Here is a 22,018-nt window from a genome sequence, read left to right on the forward strand (position 1 = left end):
CTCTTCCATGCTGCAGGGCCCGCGTCACCATGTCGTCTCCCAGGGCATCTTTTTCTCCTGTCCAGCTCGCTCAAGCGTCTTTCTTGGGATGGCCTTTTTCTCTCCTCTTGGTCCATGTCAGGCTCCCTGGTCCACAGAGAGCCCCATTCTCCTTGTGGATTGATTTGTCTCCTACCGAGGAGTCAGGCATTAACTCCCAAGCCCTTTTACCTGACTGCTGTAGCCCCGCTACTTAACCTAGCACCCAGCAGGTAGCCGGCACTCACTACCTGTTGTTGAATCAACTGGGTCAAGCCCTAGGATTTCAGAGCCCCCGTGAGAGAGCGGCAATGCACTGGGCCATTCGCCACCAGTCAGCAGTTGGGCAGCACCAGCTGCGCTGTGGTGGAAAGATGAGGCTTTCTACTCCCGTACAGATGTACAGTCTTAGAAACACCGTGGGACACTTCCCTGTCCTGTATGGTCACTCCGGTTGGAATTGACTTGATCAATCGCAGTGTTTCCTTTTGATTAATATTGAAGAAATTACATGATCCTATTTAGTCCTCTCAAACACCCTCCGTGGGCAAAATTCTCCAAGACTCGTCCGTGTTGGAAACACACCTCCTTATGTGCGCATGTGAGTTTGGTTTTCAGAGCAAACATTAAACTCCTTCAAAGGTAATAGGTGATTTCTACAGCCCCAAGAAGGCTTCCTTCTGCCTGCGCTACTTTCGAGTGGAGATGGAATCTTGGACATTGTTTAAAAGGTGTGAATTAAATCCATTAGCCCCTGTTGACCCTGGCCTCTGGACACACACTGCTGTACGGGAAGGATGCTTTTTTCCTTTTATGCAGTAATTTCTGATTGGACGGCTAGTAAGGCTCGTTCCCGGTTAGTATCAGCAAGGACGTCAGCACCCTGCCCCAAGCCCGGTCCTTGGGGCAGGGCGCTGACGTTATGGGCCTATTGATTCAGATGCTACCCAAGGTTCCAATTATGGCGTGCACCTGTCTTCATGGCTTAATGTGGGTGGGCTTTGAGACAAGGGAGAAAGATGTTGCAGTCTCAAAACCCACAAGGGCAGTTCTCCCTCCCGAGGGGCACTGATTCGCCATCAGCTCGGAGGCAGTGAGTTTGGTTTGGGGTTTTTTAAAGCAAGCACCGCCCCCCAAAGCCCCGCTCTGCACAGGCTCTGCCGTCCCAGGTGCGGCCACACCCGGGCGGGCATCTTCTCTTGCTCCTGCAGATGCGGCCTTTATGATCCGGACCTGGTTTTCTGGTTTGTGGAGGACCGTGGCTGTCCCCAGAAGAAAGGCGTTAGGAAGGCTGGGGGAGTGGGCATGGACTGGCAGTGGAAGCTCCCGTGGAGGGCAGAGTAGGGGCTGTGGAAGGGCACAGGTGTGTTCTTTTTGCTTAATGCTCTCAGGTGATCGCTGTAAAGCTGGTTGTTGGGGTCCACAGAGTGCCCCCGGCGAGAAAGGCTGACAATCTTCTCTTAAAAAAAAACCCAAAAAACTTGAGCTGTTGAAAACTTTCCACTCTGATGCACATGGGGCCACCACGAGGTAGAATCGACTCTATGGCAAATGGCTTTCTTGGGGTTTGGGTTTCTGTTCCTTTGCGGGGAGTTCTTGCGCCATAAGCCTTCCAGGTCCAGCAGTCCTCACAGGTGAACCAGCAGGCTCCACATCACCTGGCGCTCATTGCTCACAGCCTCCCTCCCTAACTTCCCCCTAAACCTCCCAGGAGAGAAGTAGAAGCCTCTCCGAGCAGCTCCAGTTGAGCTGAGCCATTGAGGGGCCTTTCCAAGTTCACCTGTGGACAGTCATTCCCATTTTATCATTATTGATTATTTTTAATGGGCCTGTCAAGCAGCCTTCAGGGGAAGACACTTGTTTCTGAGAAGCTGGTCCAAAGTATCTTTGATAGCCGTTGAATCAGGACCTCCATTAGCTGACCTCATGGGCCAAGCGCCTGCCCTAGCAGATGCCTCGTGCCATCATCCCGTATGAAAGCGGAGGCAGTGCTTGTGAGCCTGACTCGTTTCCACTCCCTTCCCTCCAAAGCTAAAACCCTAAGCCCAGGCCACGAAAGGCGTGCCTGGGAGGGTAGCAGCCTCTGAAGTCCAGCTCAGCGCATTTCTAGCTGTGTGGCATTGGGAAAGTCACGTCACCTCTCTGAACCACTGCCTATTGATAAGGATGCCTCTTGAGAGTATTGTTTCAGGCATTCGATAGGTAAGTGAAACCCTGTCATGTCACGGCCACTTCACAACACTGAAGAGTCAGTTGTTAGGGTGTTGACCCCAGGTTTTGGCTTCTGCCTTTGAACAAAGAGGAGAAAAAAGGGTAACTGGAATCGGAGCCTGCCTGATCCCTTGATTGAGGCTCCATGCCAGTGATGGGGCACCTCCCCCACCAAGCTGGGAGGTGCCCTGGAATGAGTGACATCACCCATAAACCCATCTGAGGACACAGGACAGTCCCTTAGAAGGAGTCTGGCTCCGCAGATTTTTCTGGGATGATGTTTAAGGGGAGAAAATATCAGCCGAAAGACAGCTCAGCACCGACAGACCCCAATCCTTCTTTGTCCCGTGCCCCGGGCAGGTTCCTTCAGGACATGGCTGGTGTGCCTGTGTGCCCCTGGACATGAGCAGGCATCCAGAGTGAACCACAGAAGTCCCCTCGTTTATTTAGCAAAAAAAAAAACCTCTGAGAGACTATTTGGCCTCATGTCGTACAAAGTAATAGTCTTCAGAGTAGAAGGTGAGTTCTCCACCCACAGCGGCAGACAGAGGGTGCTGTTCCCCATCAACTAGAGTGGATGAGGGCCCAGAGGGGTGCCCCTAAGCCCTCCTGGAGGGGCAGGCGAGGAGCTGGGGACTCGCAGAATTGCTTGCCCAAGGTCACATAGCTCGTGTTTGCCAGGACTGGGATCTGAACCAGGTCTTGGTCACCGTACTATAATTAGCTGAGACCATCTCTCTGCTGAAACTCTGTCACCAATTTTGTTGTGGTGGTGGCAAAAGTTAAGCCTTCTCTGACTTGCCTGCTGGTGCCTGCCCCTTAGAGTGCCCCCTCCAGCCCTTTCTCAGAACTGCGCCCAACCCCAAAAGGCTGAATATGGAAGGCGTCCACAGAAGCCCATTTGGACTTGAATTCAAATGCACTGTCATTAAGGCAGCAGTGTGTGTGACCCAGTGAGCCCTGGGTGCCCTGAGTCTGAGGGCCGGCTGTGCGGGAGGTCGGGGATCTGAGGGGTGATTTGAGCTTTATGTTGTTGCACCTGCTGAGGATTTAGCTGAAGTCAGCCCCACTGGGGTGGGAGGTGCCACTCCTCGGCCTGGAGAGAGATTCACTAGCGTGGGTGGAGAAAGCTCCGTCCCAAGGGCAGTCTGTACGCTGTAGTAGGAGAAAGCCAAAGGAGTGTCAAGGGAGCGGAGTACCCACTCAGCATTGTGGGGGCCTCATCCGTGTGTCATAGAGTGTTGGGGCGGGTTTGGGGGGCAAGAGAAATGTCAAGTCTTACCTGGACATCGCATTTGCTTTCCCCCTCCCCCCACTTTGATGGAATGTTCAAATTTACCAGTCTTGGCAAGGATGTTAAGTTCAAGAGCCCCCTGATAGGTTAAATCACAGAGCCCTCTGAGTGTTGAAAATGTTCTAGTGGAAGAAGAAATAGATCTCCATCACTGAATACTCAACCAGGGTGGCAGGGTTTTCCTGGGGTGTTTTAAATTTACGTAGTAGCACAATGTGTTAGGGTAGACTAAAGAAACAAATCCAGGGAAACTCATATGTGTAAAAGAAAGCTTTTATATAAGAACAATTGTACTTTAAGGAAACACCCCATCCCAGTCCAGACCAAGTCCAGTATTAGCCCATATGTTCAATACCAATCTATAAATTCCTCTTCAGACTCATGAAACACATGCGATGATGCCAAATGCAGGAAGATCACAGGCCAGTGGGTGGGAAGTCTTGTGGATCCAGTGGTGGGGTGAACATCTCAGTGCTGGCAGGGGTCTCTACGTGGCTTCTCCAGCTCCAAGGCTCTGGCTGCCATCAGCCTGTCTCCATGTGTCTTGTCAGCTCCAATGTCTCCCAGGGAGTGAGACTGTTTCCCACCACAAGTGAGCTATTTATCTCCTTAGCGTCTCCAAATGAGGTCATCAAGCTGCCACCTGATTGACAGGCTAAACTCCACCCCCTCACTCTTACTCCTTTCAAATTGACAACCTGTTAGGTAACTACTGCTCACAGTTTCTACTTACTCTAGCAAAGCACTCAGAATTCCTCACAACGTGGCCAAGCCTTAAGGGCTCGAGCCTTTCCAGTGTGCTTGAGCCCAGCGAGAAGTCGTGGGAACGGGGGCTTCCTTTTTATTCTTTCAGTCACAGAAGGACGACATGGAAGTATTTAGGGGAAGCAGTGTGGTACGACTGTCGTTATTGTTAGATGTCATCCAGTCGGTACCGAGACCCTATGGAGAACAGAATGCAAGACCGTCCCGTCCTGCGCCACCCTCACAATTGTCCTTCTCTTTGAGCCCGTGGTTGTAACCACTGTGTCCATCCGCCTTCCTCTTGTTCCACGCCCCTCTCCTTTATCGAGCGCGATGTTCTTTTTGGGACAGTGGCCTCTCCTGACAACAAGTCCAAAGTATGCGAGACGAAGTCGACACCCTGGCTTCCAGAGAGCATTCTGGTTGGACTTGGGGACAGCTGCAGTGGAAGGAAATGACAGAGGTGATATCTCACCTCCCGCTGGGCATCTTGGCTCTGGCCTTCACTGACCCATCTGTCTTGTGCTTTGTGTCTTTCACAACACAGCCTGGTGCATCTGGAAGATTGTGTGGTTGCCATCTTCCCCGGTGCACACCAGGTGCTATCTAACCCCTGTGCTCACTGGGAACCCAGAGGCCATCCAGAGTGTTGATCCACAGGTGGAGGTGATCCTAGAGAGACAGACCTTCCCGCAGAAGATAGAGGTCAGAGGGCCTGCGTGTAGGAAGGCTGAAGAGATCTTATATTTGGCAATAAAAGGGCTAGGGTGCTTGAGGGTTTGTTGACTCGCCGAATACTTTTCCACAACCCACTTATGGTGTCTTCCCAGCATCCTCTGTCTGGACTTAGTCCATGCATGCGAGCTCCCAAAATCTCTTCCTGTGGGGGCACTTACAGCAGTCTAGGGTCAGCAGGACTTTGGAGTTCCCAGCTTCCCTCCTCTCTCCCACCCCTTTCTTCTTTGAAATAATTTCTCTTTCTGGAGATCAACCAGAACTGACACTGTGCACCACACCGGTGCCTCTTCACCAAGCTTAAGAAATTGTGAAGTCATAGAAACCAGTGGCCCCCAAATTGCAGGACACATCATTCTGAAATGCACGTGTAACCAACATGGCTGGGTTCTGTTGTGTTGTCTTTGATTCATTCATTGTGCAGTAGTTGTTGAGTATCTTCCCTGTCCAAACACTGGGCTGTGTCCCTGGGGATATAGTAGTAAATAAAACAGATGGTAGCCTTGCCCTCATGAAACTTACATTTAGTGCCAGATATACCTGTATGTCATGTGCCAGGCATAAGGCTTAGCCCAATGCATGGATTATCAAATCGTTGCATCCACTTAAAAACTATAGCCCTTACCTCACACCATATATAAAAATTAAAGTGGATGAAAGACTTAACTTTAAGATGTGAAACTCTTAGAAGACAATACAGAGGCAGATCTTGATAACCTTGGATTTGGCAGTGGTTTCTTATCTCTGGCATAAAAAATATGAGCAATTAAAGGAAAATAGATAAACTGGACCTCATTAAAATAAATTTTTTCTTTACCAGATCCGCTATCAAGAGAGTGGAAAGATAGCTCACGGAACAAAGAAAATATTTGCAAATTATATATCCAATATCTAGACTATATAAGGGATTCCTAAAACCCAAAAACAAAAGGACAGATATTTGTTAATGGGCCAATGATTTGAGTAGTCATTTCTTGAACGGAGAAATAAGCAGTGAACACATGAAAAGCTAAAAAAAAAATGTGGTAGTCTGGGTACACTAGAGAAACAAATCCATAGAAACTCATGTAGAAGAGAGAGTTTTATATAAAGGGTAAGTGTACATCAAGAAAACATCCCAACCCAGTGCTGCCCAAGCCCACAAATCCAATATTAGCCCATATGTCTGACACCAATCCACAAAATCCTCTTCCATCACAAAACACATGCAACGAATCTGACTGCAGGAGGAAAGCCGAGTCAGTGAATGTGTAAACATCTCAGCGCTGGCAGGGGTCTCCACACGGCTGCTCCAGCACCCAGGGCTGTATTGGAGTAGGTCCATGCAGCTTCTCCTCAGGGATGTTTTGCAGGAGGTGAGCCTTGCCAGCGGAGGCAGGGAACTTGATAAGGCAGCTGCACCCTGGTCCGACCATCCGAAAGCAAGAGATCCGAGAACCCGAAAGGCAATGCTCACAGAGCCCTTTATCTCTGTCCTTCAATTAACCCCACATGTGTTTACCAGCCAGGTTGACACAGTAAACTTTAACTATTTCAAAAAATAAACCATCAGTATTATTAGTCATTATGGAAATGCAAATCAAAATCACAATGAAATATCACTTCATACCTACTAAGATGGCTGTAATTTAAAAAAAATGAAAATAAGTGTTAGCAAGGGTGTGGAGAAATTGTTGCTGGACAGAGTTACTGGGAACATGCTACCAGTTCCTCAAAAAGTTAAACACAGAATCATCATCTGCCCAATAATCTTAGTCCTGGGAACATGCCCAAAAGAATCGACAGATTCCTGTATGGAAATGTTGCCATACACGATCTTCAAAAGGTAGAACCATCCCAAATGTCGGTCAAAGATGAATGGATAAGCAAAAGGTGGCCTAACTATACAGTGGAATATTACTCAGCCTTAGAGAGTAATAAAGTACTGATACATGTAACATAGATAAACCTGGAAGACATTGGACCAAGTGGAAGAAGGCAGATATAAAAGGATTAATATTATATGATCCCCTTATAGGAAATATCCAAAATAGAGAAATGCTTCCTTGTTGTTTGACACCATCAAACTGGTTCCGACTCACTCACAGCAGCCCTGGGTACAACAGAAGCCATTGGCTGGAGGAAGGAGGGATTGGAAAAAAAATCATTGTTTAATGGATATGGACTCTCTGGATGATGTAAAATTTTGGAAATAGATAATAGTGATTGGCTGCATAACACTGTGAATTAATTAATGCCACCCAATTAGTCCACTTAAAAATAGTTAAAATGGCAAAGATTTTGTTATCTATGAAGAGACTTCAAAAGATTCACGGAAAAATTGAAAGGAGAACGAGCTTTTGCCGTGAACTTTTTGAAATTTTCTCATGTGATCGTTAGATAGATAAGAACAATTTTTAAATTACAATAACAATAAATAGGTTTTTATATACCCCCAAACCTGGTAAGACGGGGTAGTTAAACTGTAGCTCATGGGCCAAATCTGGCCGGATGCTTCCTTTTATAAGTAGTTTTATTGAAGCCAAGCATCCCCTTCATTTATAAATGGACGGTGGCTGCTTCTGCCTAACAACAGTATGGGCGAGGGGCTGTGATGAGACCATCTAGCCTGCAAATCCAAGGTTCTAATGAATTCTTCCCAGTTCAGTCATGGCCCACAAAGCAATGGTCCGAATGCACCCAGGATTGTCTTAATGTGGGTGAGGTGGATTGCTACTATGCAGGAAAAATTATAGGCCAGTGACCCACTAGAAATGTAATCTCGCCCTTAGAAGACAAGGGCAGCATGTGTGCGTAACAACCAGTCTCTTCCCCAGCAGGAGCAGAAACAACGGCGTCCGACTCAAAGATGGCAGCAGTTGTGCTGCTTTGAATGTGTGTTGCTCGCCCAAGTCCTGCTAATCAGCCCCTCTCCTGCACGCGGCTTCTGAAAGGGATCATTCTTCCTCTTCCAAGTCTCCCAAGCCAGGGATTCTAGCCCATCCTTCTTCCTGTCTGGGGAACCTTCCAGCCTATCCACATTTTACAAATGTGGGTCTGTTCCAGTTTCACTGTGTCCGCTGTGACTATGAACAGGTTGGAATAGGTTAGGAGCCCTGTGCATAGCCTAAAATGTTTGCAGAAAACGCTGCTGACTTTCGATCTCAAAGGAGATGACAACTGTTACTACGTACGGATGAGCAGTGGGGGTTTAGGAGCATCGTTTGGCTGGTGGAGCTCTGGCGGTTTCTGAGTCGTCTCCTCTAGCCACCGCCTATAGGAGACTTTCAATAGTTCTCGTTCAGCTCGCACAGTGACTCCCGGGCATGGGCTTGCCGAGCCTCTGTTGGCTTCCCTGTCACCTGGGAAGACAGTTGCAGGTCAGAGTGACTCTGGGAAGCAGCCAAGAAGAGATTGGGTGCAGGACTTTGGGGGGATGCCCTAGGAGCAGCATCTGTGGAGGGAAGGAGGGAGCAAGAGTGGGCAGAGGGAGGAGCCAGGCTGTGAAGCAAAGGCAAAAGGGACCTCAGCTAACGCCACAGGTAGCTTAGAGCTGAGCTGGCCCCCCAGACCAGTCATTAGCTGTGCGGTTGCCCCAGGAATGAATGATGGCCTTAGGTGAGCTGGTGGGGACCCTCCTACTGAGAGGCTCAGCTGGGGGCACTTAGGAAGGGTCGCTTCTTGGGCTTGCTTCTCCAGATGATACGGCTTCAGGACCCCCTTTTCCTGATGGACCGTATCTTTACTCCACAAAACCAAACTCACTGCCTTCGAATCCATCGGCCTCATAGCAACCCTATGGGGCTGAGGGGCTGTAACGCTCGACGGGAACAGAAAGCCTGGCCATTCTCCCACAGTGGTGCCTGGTTTCAAACTGCCCACCTGGCAGGTATCGCCCCAACACCACGACACCCCCTGAGGGCCTTTCCCATCGGGCCAGATGAAAGCTGCCTGCACACCTGCAGAATGCTGAGACCCCATCTTCTTCAAAGCCCCGGTCCGGCTGGCCCGGGGACTCTGATGTCCTGGGTGGACGCTCCCGAGGAGCTCTGGGAGCTCCTGCCCAGAGGGCAGGCTCGGGTGTAACATGCAAACCTGCTGCGTGGACTCATCTTCCCACTCTCTGATTTCTAGTTCCAGTGGCGGTTCTCCCGAGAAGAAATGCGCGCCAGGCAGATGAGGAAATCCAAAGGGAAACTCGGCGCCAGAGACAAGCAGCGGGAGGACGAGAACGACAGGGACTCAGAAGACCGGTTTTCCAAACCTGTAGACATGGGAAACTGCACCCCAGAGTGGCATCAGGAGCTCGGGGACCAAGAGGAGGGGGAGGATGGGACCTCCCAAGAGATGGGTGTCTCTGCCCAGGAGGTCAAGCTGTGCCCCGACGGTGGGCTCGGCCACGGGGGCGTGGGGGGTCCGATGCAGAACCAGAATGGGCCCACTGCCCCCGGCAGGGTCCAGGTGGGGGGCTGCACTGAGCCATCTGACCCGGGAGAGCTTGGCATGGAGGGCAGCACCCAGGAAGGGCCCGGAGAGGCTGCGGCACCGGAGGACAACTGAGCTCCAGCAGTTTGCTCTAAGGCCAGAAGCTGCAAACCCGAGGGGCCCCGCCGGCAGCCGGCTGTGCCTGGGCACTGTGTGCGTAACCCTTTGGCTTGGCTTGAGCTCTCCTTGTGGCTGTGCCTGGCCCTCCCAGGACTGGGTGCCCATGGCGCTGGCTCCTGCACAGGCCTTTGAATGTTTGTCCGCTCGAGTTAAAGCAGCGTCAATCACTGATCGTGGGCCCGAGGCTCGAGGCCCCGCTGCGGCTGCACCTCCCCCCGGGGAGAGTCTGAACCATCCAGTGCCTGTGTCCACCCTGCAGGGAATATTCCAGCTCCATCCTTGACGCCCGAGGCAGCGTCTGGCCCCTGAGGCTTTCGGCTTTCGGTAGCTAGTTGGTGACTTGTCACACCCGGAGAGCCCTGCCAGCCGGCCCTTCCCACCTGGTCCCTCAGCCCCTGCTGCTTTGGCAAAGATGCTGGGAGAGGAGGCGCCCAGCCGCCAGGCTTCCCTTAAAGTGTCCCCTAGACGCTGGCTGGCGATCAAAAATGAGAGGGTCTTGCTGCTTGCCTCCCTGCGCTTGCAGATCGCCCGAGAAAGTATTCTGTGTTAGTATTAATGCCAAAAATGTTTAAACGTTTTTGTATCCGGCTCATCCTATCATTTCAGGGCACCCCGACGGGGCGGCTGCCCTTGTGGTGTGCTATCTTCTCAGTGTATCATTGGCCAAGTTGTTACCGCGTATGCTGTGTCTTATTATGTGTTTATATTGTCCAGAGAGTATTTGAAGGCTTTACGTAGATGCCACTGGTTAACCTTGGAGAGACACCGCAGACGGTCCTGACCCAAAACAATTGCCTGTCTCTTCTCTGTCTTGTTTAGTTACTTAAAGCAATAAATCATTTATGAGTTAGTGCATTTTGTGTATTGACTATCTTTTCACCAAGACAACTCCTGGCCCCCAAGTCTCGACCCCACATAACCCATTCATTTGTTTGTTTTTTACAAAACCAAAAAGCAAATAGACCTTTTTAGAACCTTAACAAAAAGCTGAGAAGCTATAGCGTTCTCCATATGCCTTAACCCCCGGTGTCCTTGAATAACATCTTACTGATGTTCGCGTGGTATGTGTGTAACAGTCCAGGAACCAGTATCGAAACATTATTCCTAACTTAGCTCATGCTTTATTCCAGTTTCCTTAGTTTTTAACCCGATGCCCGTTCTGTTCCAGGAATCCTGTGCAGGAAGGCACCGGTGTTGTCTTCCTCATTGTCCTATAACAAATCGCTGCAGACTTACCGGCTTAGAACCACGAATATATCCCCCGACGGGCCTGGACGTCAGATGCCCACAAAGGGTCTGCAAGACTGGGTTCCTGCACAGGAATCCAGAGGAGGAAACATTCCCTTGCCCCTGCCAGTGTCCAGAGGCTGCCTGAATGACTTGGCTTGTGGCCCCCTCCTTCTTTACAGTCACCAGCAGAGCATCCTCTTGCCGCCCTGACCGCTGCTACCTCTCTCACATCTTCTGCCAAGCCTTCCTGCATCCTTTTGCAGATTACAAGGAACCCACCAGAACAACGTCCCCCCTCAAGATACATAACCACATCCGCACTGTCCCTTTTGCTATGTCACGGTGACAAGAGGACAGAATTCAACAACATAGTCGTCATGTCTCACTGCTGTTAATTCCAGCTCGTGGCTACTCACATGTGCAGAGCAGAACGGGGTTTCTGAGATGGGGACCTTTCAGGGCCAGGCCTATCTCCTGGGGCCCCTCTCAACTGTGACACAGTGTGACTTCCCTGGTGTTTAATGACCTTGAGGTCAAGAGATGGTAACACAGCCTTGTGTTGTCACTAGTATTTCCTACATCATCTCTAGGTTCTACAACCTATCCCAGTGGCTCCACAGAATTCGCAGACAAAAGTCATGATGAAAGGATTTATTAAGGCAGTTAGCAGGTTGTAAGGCCAGTGAGAAATACTCGGGGGTGAGCTGTTTACCAGGACATTGGACAAAGTTTTATCAGGTTTGCTAATCAGTGTCTGAAGGGGCAAACCATTCTGCTGTACCCCCACCCGCAGGCATTCAGCTCAGCAAACCCAGCTCCCTGAATTAAGTGCCCAGAGGCACCCCACTCCATAAGTCAGCTTCCTGCCCCAAAGCACTCTGCGTTACTTGCTCTGTGGGTTGGGAAATCCATCATTCTGTTCCATGCTCTGGCTTCCGGTTCTTGCTGCCGCCTCTCTGATGTTAAAGCTGCCTTCTGGATACAGGAAGTTCATTCTGCAGGGATCTCGGATGCAGAGGATGTGCTTTACTTCTGGCTCTTATTGGTAATGAGGTCCCTCTTCCAGGGAATCCTATTGACAGTTACTCCCAGGTTGTGTTAGTCATGGTTGACTAGAGAAACAAATTCGTAGGCACTCGTATGTGTGTAAGAGAGGATTTTATATCAAAGAGTAATTGTGTATTAAGAAAACATCCCAGCTCAGTCCAGATCAAGTCCATAAGTCTGATATTAGCCCATATGTCCGTTATCAGTCCATAAATTCCTCTTCAGACTCATGCAACACATGCAATGACGCCAAATGCAGGAAGATCACGGGCCAGTAGGTGGAAAATCTTGTGGATTCAATGGCGGTGGAAGCATCTCAGTGCTGGTGTGGGTCTCCATGTGGCTCCTCCAGCTCCAGGGCTCAGGTTCTATCAGGGGTCTCCATGTGGCTTGTCAGTAGGAAGTTAATCAGAGAGAGTCTCCCACAGCAGAGTTTCCTGCCTCCAGGGAGCAAGACAGGAGTTCCCAGAATCATCAGGAGAAGGCCATGGCCACATAGAGGCCTCATTGGCTATGGCCTGAGTGACAGGCTAGCCTCCACCCCTTGGCAAGTTGACAGAAGATTATGTAATTACAACACAGGTGAATCCTATCTGTATCTTTTGGTGGGAGTTAGAGACTGGCCAGAAGAGCCACATTAAATAATTCACAGCCCTGGCAACCCCTCGGTTGGAATTTGCCTGATTTTTTGTTGTTGTTGTTCATGAGACTGGGTTTATGAGTTCATGGGAGGAAGCCCACAGAGGCAAGGGGCCCCTTGAACCATCATATCAAGGGCACATACCATCCACACGATCTGTCACTGTGGATGCTCTTAATCACCAGGCGAAATTAGTGCTAGTCTCTCACCATAAAGTTCTTCATTCCCCATGTTCGTCCAAAGCTTACTCTTTGGAAGGAAGTCACTGTGCACACCCCCCAACTTAAAGGAATGGGGAGTTCTACTCCCTCCTTGAGTGCAGATAAGCTCCATAACTGACATGGAATTCTTCCGCATGGGCGATGTGTCCTCTCCCTTTATCGAATCATTTTTCAACATCAGTTCATGGACATTTACTTTTCATCTGAGTTCATGGGCATTTAGTTGATATGTTGAGTTGCAACTCAATAGTACTTTTGTTTTGCCAAATGTTCCAGACTTGGTCATGGGAACGCTGTTGGTTTCTATGTCCCTTTGAGAAACCCACATCAATCCAGGGTTTGTTTTTTGCTTGTTTCTTTCCTGGATCTCCTGACCTTTGTGAATACTCCAAGCTTACCGTGTATAATTTCTCTGGTAGTCTGAGAATCAGCCATTTCTCCCAGGAAAACTAGCCCCTTTCTATTGGAGATTGGTATTAGAAAGCAAGACTTGGGAGCCAGGTTGGCTCAGTACTACTGGAGTGCTGTTGATTGTAGACTCTCTCAGCTGACACAGAAGGTAATCCATGTATGTGTATAGGCTTATAAGAGAACCTGGTGGTGTAGTGTTTAACCAGGGGGCTGCGATCTACAAGGTCAGCAGTTCGAAACTACCAACCACTCCAAGGGAGAATGAGTAGGCTCCCTACTCCCAGAAAGAGTTTCAGTCTCAGAAACCCACAGGGTTACTGTGAGTCAGAATTGACTAGATGAGAGTGAGTTTGGTCTATACTGTGTGTGTGTGTGTATATATAATCATTTTATTGGGGGCTCATATAACTCTTATCACAATCCATCCATCCATCCATCCATCCATCCATTGTGTCAAGCACAGTTGTACATTTGCCCATCATCATTTTCAAAATAGTTTCTTTCTACTTGAGCCCTCATTTATTTTGCCTCCCTCCCCCACCCTCTCTCATGAACCCTTGATAATTTATAAATTATTATTTTCCATGTCTTACACTGACTGATGTCTCCCTTCACCCACTTTTCTGTTGTCCATCCCCCAGGGAGGGGGTTGTATGTAGATCATTATGATTGCTTTCCCTTTTCTCCCCCCACCTTCCCCTTCCCCTCCTGGTATTGCTACTCTCATTATTGGTCCTGAGGGGTTTATCTGTCTGGATTCCCTGTGCTTCCAGCTCTTATCTGTACCCATGTATATGCTCTAGTCTAGCCGGATTTGTAAGGTAGAATTGGGATTATGACAGTGAGGGATGGGGGAGGAAGCATTAAAGAACTAGAGGAATGTTGTATGTTTCATCTGTGCTATACTGCACCCTGACTGGCTCATCTCTTCCTTGTGACCCTTCTGTAAGGGGATGTCTAATTGCCTACAGATGGGCTTTGGGTCTCCACTCTGTACTCCTCCTCATTCCCATTGACATGATTAACTTTTTATTTTTTTAAGAGTCCCTGAGGAGCACAAATGGTTAAGCCCTAGGCTGCTATCCAAATGGGCGGTGGTGCTTCAACCCCACGAAGAAGTGTCTCAAAATACAGACCATGTCGAGCTGCTTCTGAAAGGGGGCAGCCTTGGAAATCCCTACGGAGCAGCTCTGCTCTGCACACCTGGATCCCCAGGACCTGAAATGGACCCAGTGGCCACATGACTGTACCTATGTCCATGAGCACCAACTTGGGTATTAAGCTAACCGTGAGCGCATCATCTCCCATTCTAATTCCTTGCCTCCTGGACCATCCTCTCTTCCCTTGCATGCCAGTCATTCCATTTGTCTGAGGTTCTATCGCCTGGCATCATGAAGACCGGGGTGGGAACACAGAGCCCCTCTGGAAAACAGCGCAGAGCCAGCTAAGCACACTGCTTCCACATCATTTGGGGCAAGAAGGTGAGAGGGGACAGGGAGATGCCCCAGCCCATTACGCAGCAGTGGTGGACAGGCGGACACGCGTACGTCTGAGCTTTACGAACATGAATCAGTGAGGCAAATTGTTCCCTGTTTGTGATCTTTATGAAATAAAACCCATTTGTGGAACTGGAAGCCTATGTAACAAAACACTGCCATTAGTCGCCCTGGACTTTTAACAGACTCCAAACATATCCCCAGAGCTCACCTGTCAGCCTGAAGGCCCTGTTCTAAGAAGGGCACTCTTTCTGACGGGCGTTTCCTGCCATGGTTGTGTGCAGTTCACAGCACCCCTGGGACACAGAAGGACCACCCACAGGGCTCCCGAGGCTGTAATATTTATAGAAGCAGACTGCCTCGTGTCTCTCCCACAACGATGGCTTTGAACCGCCAGCCTTTTGGCTGGCAGCTGAGCGCTTGTAACCACTACAACGCCGGGGCTCCTTATCCCCCACAGTGATACTTAGTTATGAATCCCCATGGGAGAAAAACGAGGCTCCCTCCTCCCAGGGAAAGTTCCAGTCTCCGGACCCACAGAGGCATTTCTATCATCCCATGGGCTTACCAAGATGAGTCGGTGTCAACTCGATGTCAGTGTGTTTGAGTTTTTGGATGGATATCTATTCAACATTTTGATTTACTAAAACCTGATGCATGACTTAGAGGACCATGAGGTTTTGCTTAGCAGCAGGTTGGGAAAAAAATGCTCTCCTGTTCCAACTCTGGACGGCAAACAGTACCGTGTGAGGACCGTACATCATTCCATTGGGGGTGTGTTTCTCGGTAACGGCAAGACATTTGCGTTGGCTATCTTTATTGTGGGGGGCGAGGGGGCGTTTAAAGGTGACTAGGTAATTTGAGTTGCTTAGGGTGTTTGGCTCTACAATTAGGCTAACAATTCTCGGAGCTCTTATTGGTTATTGCTTTGCTAGTCTCTTGACACCAATGTGGTTCTGGCCAATACGAGTCTAGAGCAGGGGCCCTCCAATCGGCTGCACTTCGTAATCTCCCAAAGGGACTGATGGTCCGGGGGAGAGGCGTGAGCATCCGAGAGTCTCACAAGTTCCCTAGGGGATTCGAACACACCTTGCTTCCGCCAGGGCTGAGAACCACTGGTCTCTGTTGATTGAATGCACAGCTTGTACCTTTTGAAAAGAGATGCTTTTTACACACGATGAAGAGCCAAGCCTTTGAAATCCAACGCCAGCCTCCTGCGTGTGTGTTTCACGTGTGGAGGATTCTTGAAGCGTAGACGACCGTCTCGTAAGCAGCAAACGCTTGCAAGAATCTGGACTGATCCTACCTTGGTGGCATGTCCTGGAACGGGACAGAGCTGCTCAGAACACTGACCACACACTCTACAGGTGTGCCCTTTTCCACCTCTCCAAGCGGCAGGCCATGTGGAGACGGGGCAGACAGCACCACCACTCACTGGGCTTTTGTGAGGATTGAAGAGCGGGAAGCCTGGGGTCCGTGGTAAGCTCTCTGAGGGCAGCGGTCAGTCGCCATGCTGAGAGGCAAGCGCAACGCCCACTGCCTGTGGTTATGCTACGTTCCCCTCCTGATCTGGGCCCCCTAGCTGGGGTCTAGCTTATGAGATGTGATAGATGTAGAGTAAACCCCCCCCATGTGACCCCCAGCCCTCTCTCCTCATCGCCAATGCCCCGGCACGTAGTTCTAGAAGGACCAGGCCGCATGCTGCATACATCTCTGCTGTGCCGGGCCATTGAGATGGCATCTGCCTATTTTTAAGTCACTAGTCAGTCCAGTTTTCCACAAAACAAGAAACGCCTAAGCACACAATTGTGTGTGTTATTTGTGTGGGTGCACTATGTGCAAAAACGGCGGGATTCCAGCCTAATAGAAATACTGCAGTGTTTAGGACGATCATATAGTTATATATAATTTTTTTTTAAATAAAGGGAATCTTTTAAAAAATTTTATAAATCATTTTATTAGGGGCTCTTACAGCTCTTATAACAATCCATCCATCAATTGTATCAAACATGTTTGTACCTATGTTGCCTTCATCATCTTAAAAACATTTTCTTTTGACTTGAGCTCTTGGTATAAGCTCCCCGTTTTGCCCCCTCCCTCCCCCACCCTCATCAACCCTTGATAAATTATAAATTATCATCATTTTCATATCTTATACCATCCACGGTCTCCCTTCATCCATGTTTCCGTTGTTTGCCCCCCTCAGGTGTTTAGGGGGGAGCGGTTATACATCGATCCTTGCAGTCGGTTCCTCCTTTCGCCCCCTTTACTCTTGACCTTCCCCTACTCCCACAGTATCGCTCCTCTCATTATTGTTCCCGAGGGGCTTATCTGTCCTGGATTCTGTGTGTCGAGTGGTCTTCTCTGTACCTGTGTACGTGCTCTAGTCTAGCCAGATTTGTAAGGTAGAATTGGAGTCATGATGGGGGCTGGGGGAAGGAGAAGCATTAAAGAGCTAGAGGAATGTTGTGTGTTTGTGGGTGCTATACTGCACCCTGGCCGACTAGTCCCAATCCTACTGATTAGTGGTTGATAAGCAGCCCCCCGCCCCAAATACAAATCCATTTCCTCCTGGCCTGAGTTGTTTCAAATCTCCAAAGTGGTCATACATCACTAGAGGAGCTGATATTGGCGGAGGACAATTTCAAAACAACGAAACAAAAACCTCTGTAGAAGGCAGTGCATTCTAATCCATTCCCTAGGACGCGCATGTTAGCAGTCCTCTAAATGGATGGATCAGCCTGATCTAAACCGTAGAGTCTATCGAGAGTAGCTCTCGAGTAGAGCAGTACACTCCCCACTCAGCCTGCAGGTGAGACTTGAACCGGCTGGCCTGGCTTGGGCCCTGGAGAAGCTGCAGGCATCAGCTCTGTCTGCTGCCTTTCCAGGGTGACCACCTGGAGCAGTCGGAGGCATGGGGGGGGGGGCTGAGGGGGCGTGTGTGGGAGCCTGGGTGCACGCAGGCAGCCTGCAGAGCTCGGCACATCTTCCGTGGGTCCTGTGGCCACCGCCGGCAGGAAGTGGTGGGAGCTGCTGTGCTCGCTGCGGTGACCTGCAGCCAAGCCTGGGGCAGCTTCCAGGAAGAACCCGGGCTTCCTGCCCCTGGCTCCCAGAGCGTTTGCAGCAGGGGGGAACGCTTGGACCTTAGCTCTGAGGAGGAGACCCAATCAGCCGTGGGCTGGGCTCTTTGAAGAAGCTGTTTGCTAGAGAAGAAAGTGATGTTGACTACAGGTTCCTGTTGATGACACCTGTTTCCATGGCCGGTTCTTGGGTCCAGCTGGTGCCTGCTGGCCCAGTCCCGGGAAAGCAGGCTGGGGAGGCATTTCCCTGCAGTAGAAGGCCGCCCAGAGACCTGTGCCTCCATCACTGTGAGGAATCTGATGACTGGTGACACAGAATTGCTACATGGCTGTACTAGGTGCAGGAAAACCAAACTCACTGCCTTGGAGGCGATGCCGACTCAGCACGACCCTAAGGGACAGGGTAGAACTGCGCCCGGGGGGTTCCCAGGGGGCACCTCTTTCCCACCCAATCCTGGCTTCCTTGGGGCTTCAGCAGGAACTCGGTGCACTGAGTGCAATGGGAGTGAGTGCGGTGGAGAAGTTCAGGAGGTGGGGGGGGGGGCTTGGAACCGTGTGAGGAACAGCTGCAGAGAGGAGCGCTGGGCCGAGACCTGGACAGTGAAAGCCAAAGAGCAGTCTGATGACGTCAAGGACACAGTGTACACAGGGGTGGAGCCACTTAGCAGGGGCGTGAGCTTGGGCAGGTTACTTACCCAGGGACTCTCAGTGTCCTCGTCCGTAAAATGGAGATGCGGGCGGCAGAATGAAAGGCACACGTGCTTAGGGACTAGCCGGCACTCAGGGAAGTGCTGGATACGGGCAAAGTCGGCTGGAGTGCTACGGAATCGCAGGCACCTTTGAGGCAAAGCAAACGGTCACACTGTAGACCAGTGGTTCTCAACCTCCCGAGTGCCTTGACCCTTTCATACAGTTCCTCATGTTGTGATGACCCCCAAACCATAAAGTTATTATCGTTGCTACTTCATCACTGTCATTTTGCTACTCTTATGAATCGGGTGACCCCTGTGAAAGGGTCGTTCAACCCCCAAAGGGGTCACAACCGACAGGTTGAGAACCGCTTATCTGTCCCCTTCTGCAGACGAAGTTTCCATCTCTCTCACCCTGCCCCAAAGACTTCTGAACGCTTAGGCAGCGTCAGCAGGGCCATTTGACCATCCTGGAGGGACTGAAATCACATTCCATTTCGATGCTGCTTGAGTTTGGGTGACAAAAGAGTCCCAAGAGTTATGTTTCTCAGCAAAATTCTCACAGGACAGCCCTGGCCACCGTTATCAAAATGAGGATGGAAAACGACTCCGTGACTCGACTTCCCTGGCTTAGTTGTCAATTTTCATAAAATTGCTTGATAATAAGCTCCTGGGATCATCCCATGAGATTTTTCTATGAGAAAATCCATCAAAAGTACTCCTTTGGAATCCACCCCCAGTTACCACAACCTGAGTTGTCCTCTTGGGCGTGACTGTGACTGGCCCAGCAGAACCCCGAGGAAGCTGCTGTTTGGACTGGACAAGGCCGAGACAAGTGCGTCACAGAGAGACCTTGTCTGCAGCCGGTCACTGTCCCGAGACAGAGTTAAGCACGTCTTGTTTAGAATAAGCGCATATTGGTATCAACTGCAGCAGCAGCCCTAGTCAGAGTAGTTCTGTTTTTTTTTTAAATCATTTTATTAGGGGCTCATAGAACTCCTATCACAATCCATACATACATCAATTGTGTAAAGCACATTTGTACATTCATTGCCCTCATCGTTCTCAAATCATTTGCTCTCCACTTAAGCCCCTGGCGTCAGTTCCTCATTTTCCCCCTCCCTTCCTGCTCCCCTCTCCATCATGAACCCTTGATAATTTATAAATTATTATTTTTTCATATCATCCACTGGCTGATGTCTCCCTTCACCCACTCTTCTGTTGTCCATCCCCCAGAGAAGAGGTCACATGCAGATCCTTGTGATCAGGTCCCCCTTTCCACCCGTCCTCCAGTAGAAGTAGTTCTTGATTTACCCTCATGGGGGTTACAAGGAACAAAAGTAGGAGGCATTCTAGGGAGACGCCGAAGAGGCTTGTCATGTTCAAGTATTAAAAGAAATTCATTAAGGCAGGTTTGGGGGGATGGGGGGAGACAGAGGACAAACACTAAAGATGAGGTTAGAGTCAGGGCAGAGGTGAGATCGGACCAGGCCTCATGAGCCATGGAAAGGTAAATATAATGGAAAGCCACTGATTAGTTTTAAGCAGAGCAATAAGTCCAGATTTGCATTTTGAAAAACCCCCTTTGGTTGCTGAATGTGACTGTGGTGAGGGCCCTATGGTGGATGTGTACAGAGAAGTATGGGGGATGTGTACAGGGGACTATGGGGGATGTGTACAGGGGACTATGGGGGATGTGTACAGGTCCCTATGGGGCATGCGTACAGGGAACTATGGGGGATGCATATAGGGAACTATGGGGGACGCGTACAGAGGACTATGGGGATGCATACAGGGGACTATGGGGGATGTGTACAGGGAACTATGGGGGATGTGTAGAGGGGACTATGGGGGATGCGTACAGGGGACAATGGGGGATGCGTACAGGGAACTATGGGGATGTGTACAGGGAACTATGGGGGATGTGTACAGGGGACTATGGGGATGTACAGGGAACTATGGGGATGTGTACAGGGCCCTGTGGGGGATGTGTACAGGGGACTATGGGGATGTGTACAGGGGACTAAGGGGATGTGTATAGGGGACTATGGGGATGTGTACATGGCCCTGTGGGGGATGTGTACAGGGGACTATGGGGATGTGTACAGGGAAGTATGGGGGATGTGTACAGGGCCCTATGGGGGATGCATACAGGGAACTATGGGGATGCATATAGGGAACTATGAGGGACGCGTACAGAGGACTATGGGGATGCGTACAGGGGACTATGGGGATGCGTACAGGGGACTATGGGGGATGTGTACAGGGGACTATGGGGATGTACAGGGAACTATGGGGGAAGTGTACAGGGAACTATGGGGGATGCGTACAGGGAACTATGGGGGACGCATACAGAGGACTATGGGGATGAGTACAGGGGTCTATGGGGATGTTTACAGGGAACTATGGAGATGTGTACAGGGGACTATGGGGGATGTGAACAGGGCCCTGTGGGGGATGAGTACAGGGGACTATGGGGATGTGTACAGGGGACTATGGGGATGTGTACAGGGCCCTATGGGGGATGTGTACAGGGAACTATGGGGTATGCTTACAGTGAACTTTGGGGGATGCGAACAGAGGAATATGAGGGTGCGTACAGAGGACTATGGGAATGAGTTCAGGGGTCTATGGGGGATGTGTACAGGGAACTACAGGGATGTGTACAGGGGACTATGAGGGATGTGAACAGGGCCCTGTGGGGGATGTGTACAGGGGACTATGGGGGATGTGTACAGGAAACTATGGGGGATGTGAACAGGGCCCTGTGGGGAATGTGTACAGGGGACTATGGGGGATGCGTACAGGGAACTATGGGTGATGCGTACAGGGAACTATGGGGGATGCATATAGGGAACTTTAGGGGATGCGTACAGAGGACTATGGGGGATGCTTACAGAGGACTATGGGGATGCGTACAGGGGCCTATGGGGATGTGTACAGGGCCCTGTGGGGGATGTGTACAGGGAAATATGGGGGATGTGTACAGGGCCCTGTGGGGGATGTGTACAGGGGACTATGGGGGATGTGTACAGGGCCCTGTGGGGGATGTGTACAGGGCCCTATGGGAGATGCATACAGGGAACTATGGGGGATGCGTACAGAGGACTATGGGGATCCATACAGGGGACTATAGGGATGTGTACAGGGAACTATGGGGGATGCATACAGGGACCTATGGGGTGTGCGTACAGGGGACTATGGGGGATGTGTACAGGGGACTATGGGGGATGTGTACAGGGACCTCTGGGGGATGTGTACAGGGGACTATGGGGGATGTGTACAGGGACCTCTGGGGGATGCATACAGGGACCTATGGGGTGTGCATACAGGGGACTATGGGGGATGCGTACAGGGCCCTGTGGGGGGTATGTACAGGGGACTATGGGGGATGTGTTCAGGGGACTATGGGGGATGTGTACAGGGACCTCTGGGGGATGTGTACAGCGGACTATGGGGGATGTGTACAGGGACCTCTGGGGGATGTGTACAGGGCCCTATGGGGGATGTGTACAGGGCCCTATGGGGGATGTGTATAGACATCCATGGGGGATGTGAACAGGGCCCTGTGGGGGATGTGTTCAGGGGACTATGGGGGCTGTGTATAGGTATCCATGG

General features: G+C 50.4%; 1 protein-coding gene across 1 annotated transcript in view; it reads left to right on the forward strand.

Moving 5' to 3' along the window:
* Nucleotides 1–10,434, forward strand: part of RFTN1 (raftlin, lipid raft linker 1) — a 234,853-nt gene extending 224,419 nt beyond the window's left edge. Inside the window, exon 10 of the mRNA XM_075547176.1 lies at nucleotides 9,116–10,434. Within this exon, the coding sequence (XP_075403291.1) occupies nucleotides 9,116–9,541 (426 nt within the window). The 3' untranslated portion in view covers nucleotides 9,542–10,434. The remainder of the gene's footprint in view (nucleotides 1–9,115) is intronic.
* Nucleotides 10,435–22,018: the final 11,584 nt, after the last annotated feature.

The sequence above is a fragment of the Tenrec ecaudatus genome, chromosome 4, assembly GCF_050624435.1.
Source record: "Tenrec ecaudatus isolate mTenEca1 chromosome 4, mTenEca1.hap1, whole genome shotgun sequence".
Taxonomy (NCBI): domain Eukaryota; kingdom Metazoa; phylum Chordata; class Mammalia; order Afrosoricida; family Tenrecidae; genus Tenrec; species Tenrec ecaudatus.